Genomic DNA, 17,734 nt, shown 5'->3' on the forward strand with positions numbered 1-17,734 from the left:
GCCACTGGCTCCGCCGGGGGCGGCTCGCCCGGCCGCGGTCCGTGGCCTTGTTCAGCCCGGAGACAGGGCAAGTGGACAAGCGGAGCGGCGCGAAGCGAGTGGGAGACCGCGAAAACCCACGAGACGAGGGGTTGATCCCGCTGCGGGTGGCAGGGAGTGCGATCCTCCTTCTGTTTTAGCACCAGCAGGTTTGTCCCGCTGCCTTCCAGTCCCCTTGACAACGACGCCTGGCGCGGGGCGGAGCGAGGCGGGGCCAACCGGCTTCGGGGAGAAACCGTGAGCTCCTTGGTCCTCTGATCCAGCCCATGCTCTTTCCTCTGTGGTCAAGCCTTCCTCTAACCCCAACGCTTTGCGCACCTAAAGGACGATCAGTCTTGGGTGCACTCTTCACCTCCGTGATTCTGTACCTCACTGCCAGAGTCCCTGTTAGGAAACATCCGGCTGGTGGGTATATCAAAAGTGGTCCCACCTGCGGCTCTCAATTCAGGATCGCCAAACACCTGTCCTTGCTTACAAGATTCAGAGGCTTAAAGCCCCGACTCACCTCCCTGCTGCTGCCCTGGTTCGGCAACCGCTAGTTGATCTGCCTGGTCCGCTTGGCCTTCACCCCACAATCCTAAAGTCCCTTTGTCCACCGAGGGCCGAGCAAATTTTTTTAGGGTGAGATACAAAGGGAGGCGGGGCTGAGCCAGCGAATCATTTGAATGATAACTAACAAAATCTTCTGGATAATGGATCTTAAACCCCTAACATATAATTTTAATTATATGTATATGTGTAAAGGTAGGTATGTATGTACTTCGGTGCAGGTACCAGTGGACACCAGAGACATTTGGGCACCGAATTCCAGTCCTTTACAAGGGTAGTAGAGGACACTCTTAACTGTTGGGCCATCCCTTTAGCCCCTAAATCCCTTTTCTCATTGCTGGGGATTGGATTCATGTCCTGTCCATTATATATGCCAGTCAAATGCTCTACCAAAGAGGTGCATTCCCAGACCTTAACTTTGATTCAACCTCTCTTTGGTATTTATCAACCTCTCTATGCCTATAAAATGGAAATAATAATAATATGTCTTAGTTAGGGTTTCTGTTGCTGTGAAGAGATACCATGATTATGGCAACTCTTATAAAGGAAAACATTTAATTGGGCTGGCTTACAGTTTCAGAGGTTTAATCTATTGTCATCATGGTGGGACATGGTGGCATGTAGACAGACATGGTGCTAGAGAAGGAGCTGAGAGTTCTACATCTGAGAGATCCACAGGCAACAGGAAGTGAACTGTGTCACTGAGTATAGCTTGAGCATTGGAGACCTCAGCGCCTACACACTTCCTCCAACAAGGCCACACCTGCTCTGACAAAGCCAAACCTCCTAATAGAGCCACTCCCTATGGGGGCCCTTTTCTTTCAAACCACCACAAATATATATATATATATATATATATATATATATATATATATCCACTATATATATGTCATGTATATTTAGACATATATCACTTATCAGTATATGTACCTCTGTTTTCATATACACATCATTAAGCACATCACATACATATATATACAGACGCCATGCTCTTGTGCACTCATCACTGCACACATCCACACACATAGTCCTGTTACCCAGTAATACAAACTTGCAGAACCAGAAGGAAATTGGTGGAAAATGGAAAGTTACAGATGTGTTTTCATCTTCAGATGGTCAAGGCTTTGGAAAGGCTACCCATGCTAGTTTGTCCTTGGACACCTAGACACTGCCACCTCACCCTGTGTGCTCCACAGGGCTCCTCTGATGATGATATACAAAGAAAGGATCCTTTGAGCCTGGGCCCCCATGACATCCAAAGACAAAGACGTGGTGTCCTTGCCAGTTTCTCCCTGGGATGCCATCCTTAAGGCTGCCAAAGACCAGCTGCCATCCCTGGATTCAGACTCCTCCCTGGTGAGCAAGCTCTTCTTCCTGGATGTCAGTTGTCCAGCCTGGGCAAGGACAGCTTTGGGCACTCCTCTCTATAGACCCCACTCTGATCTATAGGCTTGGTTTTCACTCACCAGTCCCTGGGATTACTCTTGGGTACCTACTTCCTTTAGGCTTCCGTCTGGGTTTGCCAGAACTCTTGAGTATGGGTATTGGTGTTCTGTGTCCTCCCCTGCAGTGGTCCTGACCCCCAGGTCTTTCCAACTTGCTGTTGTGCTGCTCTCAACTCGGTTGGGTCAGGTTGGGACCAGTGCCAATCTCTGAGAGTAGTAACCTTGCCAGGACACCTTGACATGGTCCTAGAGGGATTCTGCCACCTGAGGAACACTGATAGTACCCGTGGCCACTTGCACAGGTGAAAGGGACACCTGGTTATCCACTGGTCAGAGACTCGGCACACAGGTTAGCATAGGACATTTAAAGTGAAGAACAAGGGTTTTAGAAGCAAGACAGCTGATTGTGCCCTACCTGGGCATTTGCAAAGATGAATATGACAGAGCTGAAACTCGGGCATCACCCAGTGCTTGGTGCAGCAGCAGAAGTAGATGATGACAGTACCTCAGTGCCCAGCGCTGTCATCGCTTTGTGAAGAAGTCCCTGTGAGGTGGCAAGCCAGTGTCAACCTCTCTCCATTAGAGACAGCCAACCAAAGCTCCTGTGTTAGTGATAAGTCAGTGTGAAAGTGCACTGACCTCCACTGTTAGCTGCCCCTACACTACCGTTATTCAGTGCCAGCGTTAATGCAGTGCCTGCTGTGTGCAAGATCTTGAGCATAGCCTGTGAAAAGGGAAGCTCCCATCCCACCAACAGGAGGTGGTGCTGCTGAGCCTCGTCTGAGTGTGCTGCAGGAAGCAGCACAGGGCTTGACCCTTTGTAAAGAACTGATCTCCCCAGATGGGCCTGGGGAGGCTGGGCAAAGCATGGCTGCCTTTTCCTCTCAACCGCCCTGGTCTCTGCAGTCTGACTGTGAGGAAGAAGAACCCTTCATCTTTCAGCGAAACCAGCCTGTCCTGATTCCGGACCTGGCTGAGGAGCTGGCTGAAGACCCTTTTGGTATTGAATCTGGGACCTGGATTGCTGTAGGGAGGAGTTCTTCACCTGAGGTCTGTGGGACACGGGCTTTGGGGACCTACTAAGCTAAGTACCTTGGAGCTGGGTAGGGGTGGTGATTGCAAGTCTCAAAAGGATTCCACCAACAGCAAAGATCTAAATGCTTAAAACCACTGGTTTTGCCTCTTCCTCTCTCAAGGACAGCCTAGTGTTGGGGTATTCAGCACGTAAGCACGGCACCTCCCAACACTGTAAGCACATATGATTTTCTCTCTGATTTTTGCCACCTGCTACCTTTCTTGTTTTCTTCCAAGACACTCTGTACTGCCTGGCCATTGTCACAACTGCCTTCTCAACTGTCTCCTCAAACTAGGTAATTCATAGCCACTCAAGCTTGCTGAATATTCAGCGACTAAATGCTCCAGCAGGAAGTGGAAGGGAAGTGTTCCATAAATGCCATCACAGTGGTGCCCAGTGCTGGCTGCCTAGTAGCAGGGGAGGGGAGGAGTGGGAAACAGCACAGGCTTGGGCTTCCCAGTCACAGGAACTGCCTATACCCATCTCTGTCTCTCAGGTCCCTGGGGGAGACCAATACCTCTATCTAAACCCAATGATTCCTCCAGACCTGATGGTATAAGCATGCAATCTGAGCTACTTGGAAGCTGAGGCAGGAGCATCAAAAGTTCGAGGCAGGGACTGGAAAGGATGGCTCAGTAATTAAGAGAGCTGGCTGCTCTTGCAGAAGACCCAGGTTTAGTTTCCAGCACCTACATGGTAGCTCACAACCACATGTAACTTTGGTTCCAACAGATCCAATGCCCCGCTTTTGGCCTCTGTGGACCTACACACACGGTGCACATAAACACGCACACATATGTACATATAAAATTATAAATAAACCCAAACTCCAAAACATATCAGTGACTTGATGATGAGAATGAATTACTAATAGATCCCATGTGCAGCTTTTATCCTTGGCCACCCCAACCTGTCAGACTTGTTAACTCTTCTTGATGTGCTGTGGCTAAACATGCTTTCCAATGAAGTTACTACAGAGGCCAATACCCATCTCTAAAGGCCAGGCTAGGATCCAGAAGCCACTCAGCCCTGGGTAACCTCCCTCTGTTCAGTTCTTTCTAGCATCACTGTGGCAAACTGGGTATGCAAAGACTGAAGGAGACCACCTGATCCATCTCCACCAGAACACTTTGTGAAGCCCAGCCCTCATAGGAACAAGTGTAAAATAATACCCCTCATCCTCCCCAGGAGAACCTGAAAGGCAACTAGGACTCTAGTCAGTTTAGGCAACATGATTTTCATGAGATGTTTTCTCCTTTTCTGTAAGGACTACCTTATCCTCTGGGAGAGGGGCAATAGGGAATGGAATCATTTTGGAAATAGTGGTGATGTCTGTATGACAGACAAGTTGTTGAACTAAAAAGGGTCAAAATGGGGCCCATGAGATTCCTCGATGGGAAAAGACACATGCTGTTCAGCCTGATACTCTTGAGTTCCATACCTGGGACCCACATAGGAGAAGGAAAGTGACTCTCAGCCACCCTCTGGCCTCCACTTAATCGTGCATAGTGTGTGTGTGTGTGTGTGTGTGTGTGTCTCAAGTATGTCTTTGCAGGTTCTCACAGAGGATGCCTTTTTTCTCTAGCCACTTCTGAGTCCTGGGAGACTAGCCATAGAACCCAGAAGTGGACAGAAGGTAAGACAGGAGGACTTGGCCCCTCAGGGAAGAGGAGGCCCTGGCTGGTCTCACCAGAGCTCACCTCACCCTATTCTTGTGGAGACTGAGGAGGACTTACCCTGGCTGGAAGGCAACCTTAGAAGCCCGTCTTACCCCAAAGGACCCCAGAGTCCCCCATGGACTTCCCAGGGAGAAGAGGCCACCTTTCCTTTGGAAGGAAAGCTGAAGATAGAGCCCACAGATACTGACTTTAGAAACTCTACAAAGCTCCAAGCCCTCCGCAGGGAGAGGAGGAGGATGATAGAGAAGGATATCCTTCAGAAAGTGACCCAGGCTGCCCAGAACCCAGCCTGTGGAGACCAAGGCCAGGCTGCAGAGTCAGGACCCTGGCCAGAAGCCTCATCAGAGCAGCCTCGGGAAGGATGTCCAGTGCTTTCACTCCAGGTAGGTGTCTCCACTGCCCAGCCTGCCCTCTGGCCTGTCCCCTGCAGCATGGCCACAGTCCTGCCATACTATTGAGGCTGGAACCAGCTTCTCCTCTGGGACCTTAGGCCCAAATCCCAGGTCCACTGGCCAGCAAGAAGCTGCTCCTGTCACAGTATGTGGGGACGCTGGCATGGAGCTCACCCTCAGTGAGAATTGGTGACAGTAGGAAGAGAAGCCAACTTGAACCTTCTTCTTTTTTTTTTTTTTTTTTGGTTTTTCGAGACAGGGTTTCTCTGTGTAGCTTTGCGCCTTTCCTGGAATTCGCTTTGGAGACCAGGCTGGCCTCGAACTCAGAGATTCGCCTGCCTCTGCCTCCCGAGTGCTGGGATTAAAGGCGTGCGCCACCGCTGCCCAGCTAACTTGAACCTTCTTTAGAGAGAACACAGATGACCCCAAGCATGAATGCTGAATATACAGTCATGCATAAGACAGAAGCAGGTGCTGCTGAAGTGAAGTCCTCCCCGTGGGCAGACCCTACACACTAGGAGCAGCTGTCCAAGTCAGACTAAATACATTAGTGAGAAGTGGCAGGGAGACAGGCTGGGATTGGGAGAGGTGAGTCTGTGAGCTACTGCAGAAGAGAAAGGAGTCTGAAGACTACTGGGAGAGTGGATCTGTAAAGCACAGCAGTGACTCCCTGTCTCTTGGTGGTAAGTCTGTTTCCCACTATGGTGAGTGGGCAGCCTTGGGACAGCACAAGTGTGATCTGTGAGGCCACCTTGCCCACTGGACAGGAAAGAAACCTGTCATACTTGCCCAGTTTTCAAAGGCTAACCCTGGTTAGCTGTGTAAGCTCAGTTCCTTCCAGGTGGAGGTGGACATATTGAAAGATGCTCCAGCCTAGCATGGGAAGGCCAAGCACCCCTGCATCACTTTCTTTAACAACTTACAGAATGTGAGCCCGTAGACATGCACAGAATTCTTCATTGCTGTTTATAGAAGCCAGCCATTGCATTCTGTCCACCCTCACATCTTTAATTCTTCCACACCTATATGGCTGCAGGAATTTGAAAGGTTTCACTTAAGCATCCATTGTAGGTTCCTGGCTTCCTCCTTCCACCTATGCCTGCAGAGCCATCTGGGCCAAGCTCTCCAGTTCCTGCTAGAACCACCAGGTTCTTAAAGTCGCAAAGCTTTTTAAACATCTTACATTGGTATGAACCTAGACAGTTCAGACAAAGGAGAAGGCCAGAATGTGTATTGGCTGGTAGAGTGCTTGTCTTTTATACATCAAATGCATGTGGTGATATAGGCCTGTAATTCCAGAGCTTGGGAGGTGAAAGGAGGAGGATCAGACATCCAAGGTCATCCTTGGCTACGTAGAGTTCAAGGCCAGCCACAATGAGATCTTGTTTGAAAAAAATGGGGTTTCCTCCAGGTTAGTCATCTTTGTGCCCAAAAGTATTGACCCAAAAAAAGCTTAAGGAAGGAGGTGTCAAGAGATGCAGATCTAGCTGGGTGGTGGTGGCGCATGCCTTTAATTCCAGCAGTCAGGAGGCAGAGGCCAGCCTGGTCTACAGAGTGAGTAGACAGGACATCCAAGGCTACACAAAGAGACCCTGTGTGTTTATGTGGTGGGAGTGTGAGGAAGAATGCAGGGAAAAGAATGCAGGGTTCACCTTAAAGGAAGGGCTTAGTGTGTAATCATTTACAACAGACAGTGCATTCATATGCTAGATGCACCCAAACTCCAACACCACTATCTTACAGTGTTTGGAGTCTGGACTGGGTACTTCCAGGTTCTTGGCCTCTTATGTACAGAACTGAAAACAAGTTTCATACAGATGTGCAAAAGAAGCATGACAACTTTGTTGGAGCTACATGACAACAGATTAAAGAGCTATATACTGTCAGGATTAATGGGGCTTCATTTTATGGGGTCTAAAGGAAAGGGGCTGGCTACTAAGAGGGCATAATTAGAATGCTTCTCTATTTAAATCGTGTATTCATTTTTCCTACTGCACATGTTCCTTTCCCATAATGCATCGGATTGTAATCATCTGAATGTCTAGTTAATGCATAGGTACAAGGCTGCAGTAAATAGGGAGTTTTCCCTAAAAGATTAGTAGAGACACAGTTCTTCCTTACTGCCTAAACACCCAAAACCAGTTCAGGCAAGATAACCCCTGCTCTTCTTCATACCTAGATACACTGGGAAATACACTTGAATGGAAACTGTGTAAATTTGATTGTTTTAGAGTTGAGAGGGGAAGATTTATACCATAGTCCAGAGAGATGGGAATACATGTAGCTTAATGCAGGTAGTGGGGTGTCAGGGGAGTTCGGAGGTTGCTAGGTGCAGTGTTTGAAGAAGTGTGTGTCTGTCTAGTACATGCAGGTGAAGGAACTACACTGCCAATTGAATTATTACAGTGGGGGTGTGGACAACCCAACACCAAATGGGCGTGTCCCAAGCTAAGCTGTTTCCTATGTTTGCCTGCCTCACTACAGCGGATGATGACACATGATACCCTCTGCTGGCTGCAGCTGCTGTGAAAGCGGGGTGGGGTGGGGGGTGGGGCTCCTACTGCAGGACCTTCCTGCAGCCTCCTAATGACCAGTTTTATCATTTCAGCAACTCGAAGACTGGGATTTGGATTACATCCTTCAGAGCCTGCCAGGGCGACAAGACAGCCAGGGTGACAGTGCTCCCAGAACTGCATGGTGGTTAGCTGAACGCTACCAAAACCAAGGTCTGACCTTCAACACTGAAGTCCAAGTGAATCCCCATAAAGATCCCCTTCCAAGTCTCTCAGTGGCAATGGGTATGGGATGGGCAGAGCTCTTGTGCCCTTACTGTGCTCAGCACACTCATTGCCCAGTTTTACAAAAGACTTCATTCATCCATCATACCTATGGCTGCCTGGTCAGCCAGGATGTTCAGGCCTTCAACTGGACTTGCCCTGTGGTCCACCCTTTTTCTTCCTCCAGTTTCCTTCCTTTTCCTCCTCCTCTTCTGGGGGAAAGCAGAACCCATCTCTTGCTCCCTTTCAGGCAGCTTTAACACTCATACATCCCTCATCCTATTTGAAAGTGAAGGCTGAGGATATACTTTCACAGTGCTCACGGCCTTGCTACAAACAGCTCTGTTTGTTTATTTTGATTTTTTTGAGACAGGGTTTCTCTGTGTAGCCCTGGCTGTCCTGGAACTCTCTGTAGACTGGGCTGGCCTCAAACTCAGAGATCACTTGCTTCTGCTCTCAAGTGCTGGGGTTAAAGGCATGTGCCACCACTGCCTGGCTTATGAGCAGCTCTGTAAAAGGCAAAACTCCCCATATTCTCCCCACCCATGCAGGCCCTAAGAGCAGATGGACACACGTCTGAGCTGAGGAGCAAGGATGGCTTCGGTGTCAGTGACCAGTTCCAGACCAAAGACTCCACTAGACTGACAGCCACTGGGATGTTTGGAGCAAGAAGTTTTTTTTTTAAGTTTATTTTTATTTTTCATCTATATAATTGTTTTGCCTGTAGTTACATATATGCACCACATGCACATCCATGCATGCACCAGGACAGGGCAGCAGATCTCCTGGAACTGGAGTTAGATACAGTTGTGAGCCACTGTGGGTGCTGGGAATTGAACCTAGATCCTCTGCAAGAACGCCAAGTACTCTGAATCACTGAGCCATCTCTTCCCAGCCCTACCTCTGTTTTATTTTTGAGATGGGGTTTCACTGTTCAGCCTTGGCTGACCTGGAACTTGGAACTTGATATGTTGGCCAGATATGTTGAACTCGCAGAGATCTGCCTGTCTCTGCCTCCTGAGTGCTGATATTAAAGGTGTGCATCACCATGGCTTTTGTTTTGAGACAAGGTCTTATATGGTAGCCCAGACTGGCCTGGAACTTTTGGCAATTCTCCTGCTTCAGACTTCAAAGGGCTGCCACTAATAAGCATGTGACAGCATGTCCTGCTTCAGCAGGGCTTCAGGGTGTGGTGGAGTGGGTCCACAAGGTTGGCAGGCTTGTATAATGAGCACCTTCTCTGGTCTCTATTGTAATGCTAATGATCTTTGATCAAGCGATTCCTTTTTGTTCGGGTTTTATTTTGTTGAGACATGTAGTCCAAGCTGGCTCGAACTCATGATGTAGCTGAAACTGGCCTTGAACTGATCTTCTTGCTTCTACCTCCCAAGTGGTGAGGTTGCCACTTCCACCAGACAAGCTATTCCATTTGGAATGTTCACTGCTGTGCTCTTTAAAACTCTGAAAACTTGCCGGGCAGTGGTGGCACAGGTCTAATCCCAGCACTGGGGAGGCAGAGGCAAGTGGATCTCTGTGAATTCGAGGCCAGCCTGGTCTACCAAGAGAGTTCCAGGACAGCCAGGGCTACACAGAGAAACCCTGTCTCAAAAAAACCAACCAACCAAACAAACAAAAAAAACCTCCAAAAAAAAAAAAAAAAAAAAAAAACCTTCAAAAACTTGGGAACAGCCTATATTCAATGGGGTTCTAGCTAAAGCAGAGAGTGCACTCAGCTCAATGAATGTCTATCCATAGAAAGATGTAGTGTGTAAAAAGATGAATGGGGGGCTGGGGATGTAGCTCACCAATACACTGCACAAGTCCCTAGGTTCAATCCCTAGTGCCCCCATCCCTGAGACACACACACACACACACACACACACACACACACACACACACACACACCCCTATATAAACCTGTTTGCTACTTTTCGAAAGGTACAAACATCTGTTCACTGTGGTCACCTGGGACCCTATGTCACAGTGCAGTGCAGCAGCCTCTGTTGAGGACATGACTACCCCCCTGACTTTGCCAAGTGGAGTTAGAAGTGTCAGAAAGATCTGGGGTGAGGCACATTGGAGCCTGAAGATTAACTACTGAGAGGCAGACCCCAAGCTAAGCAACTCCCTCTCCTGGCGATCCCCAGGGCATACCACTGGACTATCCCAGGACACACTCCTGGAGCAGCTGGCCCTCCTGTGCGCCACTCAGTCCAGAGTCTGCAACCATACCTGGAAGGTACCTGTTGACAAGCCCCAAGACACAGAAGAACAGGAAGCCAGAAGCAGGTGGGACTCCCCACCAGCCACACCCATGGCCATTTCTTTAGAACCAACCTGCCTCTAGGCAGTGTTAATTGGGTCTATTAGTGGGACACTTGGCATGTACTTTCTCTTTGAATAGGGAATCTAATTAGGCAAATGCTCCATTATCTCTATTTTTACTGATGGGGAAACTGAGGTTCAGATTGCTATGCTTCTCCAGGCCATTCATGACAGAGCTGTGTACTGAGCCCCAAAGCTGTGTCATTCCCTAACATTATAGGCACTTTCTCTTAGCTACCCACCTGACTTCCCTGGGGACAACAGAATTATCACATAACCCTGCCCCTCTGGCCAAGTTGATTAGTCTGACCTTGGTCGGTGAACCCAGCCAGGCCAATGGGAACCTTTCCCTGGAACCTTGTAGTCTGGCTTGGGTTGAAGGGCTGTGGGCAGCCACCAGTCCTGTGACAAGGAAGAAAGCAAGCTAGGACAGAGTGAAGCGGAGATGGAGATGGGAGTCCCTGAGGCCCGACGTTCCTGCCTTTCCCGCACTGCTTCCTCCACTGTTTTAGGAGTCTGGGGACTTTTCCCTGCAGTTGTGGGTTCTGCCTGACGAGCGGAAGAAACAGACATGGCTAGGCCTGTGCTTCCCAGTGTGAGATTCAGCAGCTCCACATGACTACTCAGCACTGGAAATGTGGCTAATGGGATGAAAACTGTTATTTTATGGATCTATTTGAATGATTTAGCTTGTGCTACGTGGTCCCCAACTTAGTGGACAGTTTATTTATGATATGAGGACTGAACTCAGGGCCTCACACATGCTAGACACATGCTCTACCACTGTGTGGCATTCCAAGTCTTTTTACTTTTTATCTTTTTGGGCTTTTTTATTATTAAGAAAAATTCTATTCATTCTACAGATCCCCCTCTCCTCCCTCCTCCTTCCCCCAGCCTTTCCCTCCCAGCCACCACCCCCCATTCCCATTTATTTTTATTTTTAAAGTCTTGCTAAGGCTGGAGAGATGGCTTGGTGGTTAGGGGCACCTTCCAGAGGACACAGGTTTGATTCCCAGCACCCACACAGGGATTCACAACTGTCTGCAACTCCAGTTCCAGGGTGTCTGATGCCCTCTCTGGCCTCCATGAGCAGGCATACAAATAGTGGATAAACATGCGTGCAGGCAAAACACTCATACACAAAAATCTTTTAAAAGTATATGCATAAAGTCTTGCTAAGTTGCTGAGGGTGGCCTTGAACTTTCTGTCTTCCTGCCTCAGCCTCCTGAGCACTTGGACAGGCCTGCCCACCAGCCTAGCTGATACACAGCATGTCAGACTTGCCCAGTTCTGTGAGGTAGTGCTAGCCTGTCCCAGAGGTGGCCTTGAGAACAGATGGGTTCCAAGTACCCACCAGCACACAAAAGACACACCTTCAGTAGCCATGACACGGTGATGGGACCTGCCTAGCAAGCGGCTGGAATCACATAGAAGGGCCACCTCACCCCTCCCGTTGCAGAAGTGCTTTGGCAGAGAGCAGGAGGCTGAAGACAGAGCCTCCCACCATCTTCATTGACCTACGGCAGACGGAGCCGGAGCCGTCAGAACCACAAGAGCACCAGGCCCGGGAGAGGTACAAAGTGATGCTAGAACTCTGCCTGCAGGCGGGGAGGAGGAACAAAGGCAAAGCTCATCTGGGTTGAGCACATTGGATTTTCCCTTCAGCACATGGCAGGAAGTCCAGGGGCCCCTTAGCTTTGGCTGGCTACCACTCCGCTTGGATTCCCAGGGAGGTCCCTAGGCGAGAGGCAGGCCTGGCAGGGTGGCTGGGGCCATCCTGAGAAGCCATTTCCTCCACTTCCAGCTCTGAATATAGCTCCTCTGACAGCGAGGAGGAAGGCGTGGAGACAGCAGGCCCAGTACAGGGGCCGTCCTCCCAAGAACGGAGGTAACTCTGGAGTCTCTCCTCTGCTTTGGGAGGCTCCCTCCCTGTGCTGTAGGCCCCCAGACATGTGGGCCAGCATCTGGTGTGGTGAGAATGGGTATCATTGTGTTTTATAATCTGGCATAGGGGAAGCTGGTGTGGCCAGACCTGCTGTACCCGGGCCTTGTGAGTGACATCAAGCTTCCCACTCCATGACATCTTAGTCCAGCCCCTGAAAGCAGCTCCCCGATTTGATCTTGCCCCTGATGCTGGTCCCAGCAGAAGTAAAGAGAAAGTAGGGCCAGCTGTTAGCCAAGTGTGAAAAGAGCTGGTAAACTAAAGAGCAGTGTCCAATCGGGGCCCCACTGTGGCCACAGGATGAACGAGAACTGTGGGTCATAGCTGCCTGAAGCACCAGGATTGTCAGAGCCAGGCTGCAGAATGATGTAACAGCTCAGACACAGAATGTGGATGTCTCAGGAAGACGGGGTGGGAAGTGCTGGAAGGTTCCCTGCCATAGCCTGTGATTCAGCAGCACCCCAGGGAGCTGCGGCTACACCATGTTTTGGCTTTTCCTTTGCACCTGCCCATAGATGTCTCTTTCCTCCTCCCACACATCCCAGGTAAGGCCTTGCTCACTCAAGGAGAGGGAGTCAAGGTCAGTGTGTTCCTTTGTCCTGCTCTGAGATGCTGGCTGCCTGGTTGCCAGGCACCAGGCCCAGGTGGTCCTCTGAAGGCTGCAGCTCCAGCTAGATCTGGGCCACACTCAAAACTGGCCCTTCAGCTTCTCGCTTCATCTCTTCAGACATAAGAGAAAACGGTAGTTCCTACCTCAGAGGACCCCAAGGCAATGCACATGGGAAATGCTGTTGGTGGCAACTATGTGGTGGCCCAGGATTTGGATGTTAGAAATGTTCCCTTTTGTGCAGATGGGAAATTAGCCATACATCTGTGGAGAATGCTTGCCATAAGAACATTTCTGGTCCATGCTTTCCAGACATTTCCATCGGTTGGATTTAACCTAGCTAAGAACATTTGTTCTGTTACCTCCCCTGTTGGGTGGAGTCATTGTGCAGCTGCTTCTGACAAAGGCTTAATGCCTGTCTTAGGGTTACTGTTGCTGTGATGAAACATCATGACTGAGGCAACTTGGGAAGGAAAAGGTTTCTTTCACTCATAATTCATATAATAGTTCATCATCAAAAGCAGTGAGGGTAGGAATTTACTCAGGAGCCATGCAGGGGCCATGGAGGAGTGCTGCTTACTGGCTTGCTCAGACTGATTTCTTGTAGACCCTAGGACCACCAGCCCAGGGATGGCACCATCTGTAACAGGCTGGGCCCTCCCCCATCAGTCACTAAGAAAATGCCCTACAGCTGGATTTTATGGAGGCATTTTCTTAATTGAGGTTCCCTCCTTTCAGGTGACTCTAGCTTATGTTGACATAAAACTAGCCAGAACAATGCCCATTGCTAAGGGGAAAATCTGCAAGGATTGTCATCTCACATGCTTCCCAACCAGACTGCAGTGGCTGTAGACTTTGCTGCAAGCATGCCCTTACTTTGGAATGGGAGCTGAAACCACATACGATATTCCTCTTTTCCGGGTTGGGAGGTCTGGCCTTCAGGTGGCAGGGGTTAGGTTGGTTTTCCTGTGTCACAGGGACTGTACTGGGAAGAGCCAGCTTCTCCAGCAGCTGAGGGCATTTCGGAAGGGGACCACATCCCATCAGTCCACCAGTGACAGCACTAGAAGCCAGAAGGCTCAGGCCCCAGAAGACACAGGATCCCACACTAGGAGTAAGAAACACATAAAACTCTGGGCTGGGAAGCAGAATGCCCTGGATCTAGGGGACCCTTTTGGGACACAGCCAGCCAGAGAGGTGCTGCTACCTGCTACGGGCCAGCTATATTCAACTCAGGTAAAGGACCTGAAAAGCAGGTCAGGTGGCAGATTTCGATCCACACAGCCCTGGTGGTCCCTCTACAGTCTGCCTCTGGAGGCTGAGACCCTCACTCTGGACCACACCAAGCCAGTTTAAACATATGTAAACTTTTTTGTTGTGGTGGCATTGGGAACTGTATCCAGGATACTACCAGAAGTTCCAACACCAGAAGTCACACTGTGTGGAATGCAATGGTCCCACTCTCCCTCCCTGGTATCCAATGAAAGCTGCGTGACCAGCCAAGGCCTGATCCCCATGGGGAACACCTGAACTTCCTCTACCTGGTTACTTGCAAGCTTGCCCCCCTCCCCCACCTCATCCCCAGACTCCATCTTTAGGGTCTTTTTGTACTTGCTTTCTCAGCCCCTTTGATTTCATGCCACCTCATCTCTCCTGAGTCTTCCCCGCCTGTTCTGTGGATGAGCAGAGAAACCACTACCAAGGCAGGGCTTGGGTGGCATGGCAGCGTTCAAGTCACAGAGCAGGATACTTGGCAATCTGACAAATGTTTTAGCAGTCAGCTATGGTGGGTGGGGGGCAAGGATCTTAGTGTCAAGTCCTGAGCCACACAAAGGACAGACAGATCCTATGGCAGGATCACAAACAGATCACTGTTGTCACTGGTAGCCAGCATCAAACCCACAGCATCCTGACCCACAGACCCTGTCTGATAAGGCCACAGGGACTGCACCATTAGTCCCAACCCCAGGACATATCCTTTAGAAGCCACATGCAAGTCAGGCCTCCACCAAGGCCACAAGCAGCCTCCCTGTGCGGGGCAGGCTGCCCTGTCCAAGTGCAAAGGTGCCTTGCTTGAACTCCAGGGCAGCATGGCTCCCTGCTCTGCTCAGCAGCTTCTGCTTCAGCCACTTAGCCATCAAGAACAAAAGTGCCTCATGGTTCCTAAGCCTGCTTTCTCCCAATCCCACCCCACTTGATGTTAGAAAACCCGCTGAGAACGAATCCTAGTGATAGGAAATAAACTCTGCTGCAATTCCACTGTGCCTGTCAATCACTAGCTTTCAAGGAATGCTGGAGGGTGGGGGTGGGCAAGCAGACATGGGTCCAAACCCAGATCTACCACCTGGGCAACGTCATCATGCCTCAGAAGATCATGCAGGAGACCAGAGGGGCTGAGAAAACAAGTACAAAAGGACTCTAAAGGTGGGAGTCTTGGGGTTATAGAACTGCGTCAGGTCATCTATAGGACCAGGTGAGATGCCATCATGGTACACACCTAGTACCCAAAACCCTCAGGTTTCCTCATCAGGAATGACAAGGCCATGAGGTGAAGACGGGATCCGAACAGGAAGGGCCCCGTTGGTGGTGTGTGTGTGTGGGGGGGGCTCCATATGAGAAGCCCAAGAAATGCACATGCCCATCAGGCTGTTCCCTGTGGCGGCAGTAGGGACAGGAACCTAGGGCTGGGCCTGCACGGTCTGTGCTAGCTGAGGGGCGAGGGGCCTGGGAGCCTCTGCTGTTTCATGCGCACCCTGAGTGCTCTTGAGGCTGGTGTAGGGGAGAAACGCCATACCAAAGCTTCATTCTCTAGAGAAGAGGCGGAGCACGTGGGGTCAGGACAAAGGCTGGCATCTATTATGGGAGTGAAGAAAAACCAAGGAACAACCCTGGGGCCTGAGTGATGGGGAAAGCACAAAACTGGTGACAGAACAGAAGGAAACATCAAAAATGACACCCTGGGGAGAGCTCAGCAGGTAAAGGCACCAGCTGCTAAGTCTGGTAACCTGTGTTTGCTGCCTGAGACCCACAGGTGGATGGAGACATCCAACCGGCTGGCCTCTGACCTCCACATATACACGGTGCACACACCTCCTGCACATACATACACATGATAAATGTTTTTTTTTTTCTGGAGCTGAGGACCGAACCTAGGGCCTTGCGCTTGCTAGGCAAGCGCTCTACCACTGAGCTAACTCCCCAACCCCGATTAATGTTTTTTTAATAAATTTATTTAATGTATATGGATGCTTTGTCTGCATGTATATCTGTCTGCACGTCAGAAGAGGTCATCTGATCCCATGAGACTACAGTTATAGATGGTTGTGAGCCACCATGTGTAACAAGTCTTTCTCTGTCCCACCAGCTAGCTCCCAAATAACAACATGGAGACTTGAAAGCTCGGCCTATAGCTTAGGCTTGTTCCTAGCAAGCTCTTATAATTTAACCCATTTAAAAAAATTTTTTTTGTTTTCTTTTTTGTTTTTCAAGACAGGGTTTCTCTGTGTAACAGTCCTGGAACTCGCTCTGTAGACTGGGATGGCCTCAAACTCACAGAGATCTGCCTGGCTCTGCCTCTCGAGTGCTGGGATTACAAGTGTGCACCACCATCGCCTGGCTCCCATTTAGTTTAATCTACATTCTGTAGCTTACCTCATCCCTCTGTACTACCGATACTGCTTCCTCTGCATCTAGCTGGCGACCCTGCCTTTCTTCTTCCCAGAATCCTCTCTGTCCCTGGAAGTCCTGCCTAACCTCCTCCTGCCTACCTATTGGCCATTCAGCTCTTTATTAAACCAATCAGAAAGCACCTTGGCAAAGACACATCTTCACAGTGTAAACAAATATTCTGCAACAACCATGTGGGTGCTGGGAATTGAACTCTGGACCTCTGAAAGAGCAGCCAGTGCTCTTAACCACTGAGCCATCTCTCCAGCTCCGCTACATGTTTTTTTTTTTAATTTTATGTGCATTGGTATTTTGCATATATGTATGCCTGTGTGAGAGTGTCGGATCCCCTGGAACTGGAGTTAGAGTTGTGAACTGCCATGTGGGTGCTGGGAATTGAACCCTGGTTCTCTGGAAGAGCAGCCAGTGCTCTTAATTGCTGAGTCATCTCTCTGGCCCCTTCACATGATAAATGTTTTAAAAAATGTATTCAGCCATGAGGAACAGACATACTACCTGGATGGAACATCCCAGAACTCCACAGCTTCAAAAGCTGCCTCATAACTTCAGTAACTACTACCAAGGCGTCTACTTCAGCTCTCAGTCATTCACCCAAGCACGGGTGTGGACTGATCACAGGCCAACGAGGCTTGGAGAAGAGGATAATGAGGGTCAAGGCAACCCAGGCTTCCCACCCCAGGGACAGGTCCTCAATCTCCAGGCTTCCCAGGAGGGTGAGATCTTGGGTAAATATTCCCACCCAGTCACCACCTTTTTACAGAGCAGCTCTGAATCTGCAAAGGGGACCCAAACTCACCTAATACCCTACTGGCTCCTGAACAAGCCCTACATTTTCTTTTTGTAATGTCTGGAAGGAGAGTCTTCGTTCTGGCTGGAGAATGCTGGTTGGACAACAGTCATGGGTCAGCTACACAATACCACAGTAAAAACACCCACAGCTCTTACGTTTGTCATTGAGTGCACTGCAGAGACCCCCCCAAAAAAAAATTCATACCCCCTTAATCCTCAGAACACAAGTTTAAAGTTGGGTGTGGTGGCACACATTTAATCCTGGCACTTGGGAGGCAGACAGGTGGACCCCGAGTTCAAGGCCAGCCTGGTCTACAGAGCTAGTTCCAGAACAGAGAAACCCTGTATTGAAAAACCAAAAGAAAAAAAAAAGAGGGGGAAAAAAAGGAAGGTGTCATGGGGCCCAATTAAAGGGCCATTAACAGCAG

At 49.6% G+C, this 17,734-nt stretch overlaps 1 protein-coding gene across 3 annotated transcripts; it reads left to right on the plus strand.

The window, feature by feature from the left end:
- The first annotated feature begins 75 nt into the window (after positions 1-75).
- Positions 76-15,083, plus strand: Dnaaf8 (dynein axonemal assembly factor 8). Of its 3 annotated transcripts, none has more exons than XM_052759329.1 (9): positions 76-188; positions 1,785-1,944; positions 2,940-3,083; positions 4,694-5,170; positions 7,788-7,905; positions 10,104-10,245; positions 11,741-11,854; positions 12,086-12,169; positions 13,808-15,083. In XM_052759329.1, the coding sequence occupies exons 2-9, from the start codon at positions 1,837-1,839 to the stop codon at positions 14,184-14,186; spliced, it is 1,566 nt and encodes a 521-aa protein (XP_052615289.1). In that variant the 5' UTR covers positions 76-188; positions 1,785-1,836; the 3' UTR covers positions 14,187-15,083. The 3 variants fall into 3 exon arrangements, with proteins under 3 accessions (XP_052615289.1, XP_052615293.1, XP_052615292.1); XM_052759332.1 differs by lacking the exon at positions 76-188 and adding an exon at positions 333-444; XM_052759333.1 differs by lacking the exon at positions 2,940-3,083.
- The last annotated feature ends 2,651 nt before the right edge of the window (positions 15,084-17,734 follow it).

The sequence above is a fragment of the Peromyscus californicus genome, unplaced genomic scaffold (assembly GCF_007827085.1).
Source record: "Peromyscus californicus insignis strain IS unplaced genomic scaffold, ASM782708v3 Scaffold_3__1_contigs__length_106647218, whole genome shotgun sequence".
Taxonomy (NCBI): domain Eukaryota; kingdom Metazoa; phylum Chordata; class Mammalia; order Rodentia; family Cricetidae; genus Peromyscus; species Peromyscus californicus.

Coding starts and splice junctions, on each gene's coding strand:
- Dnaaf8 (XM_052759329.1), top strand. CDS start 1,837: ATGACATCCAAAGACAAAGACGTGGTGTCCTTGCCAGTTTCTCCCTGG. Junction 1,945..2,939: donor TGGATTCAGACTCCTCCCTG/GTGAGCAAGCTC, acceptor TGGTCTCTGCAG/TCTGACTGTGAGGAAGAAGA. Junction 11,855..12,085: donor GAGCACCAGGCCCGGGAGAG/GTACAAAGTGAT, acceptor CTCCACTTCCAG/CTCTGAATATAGCTCCTCTG.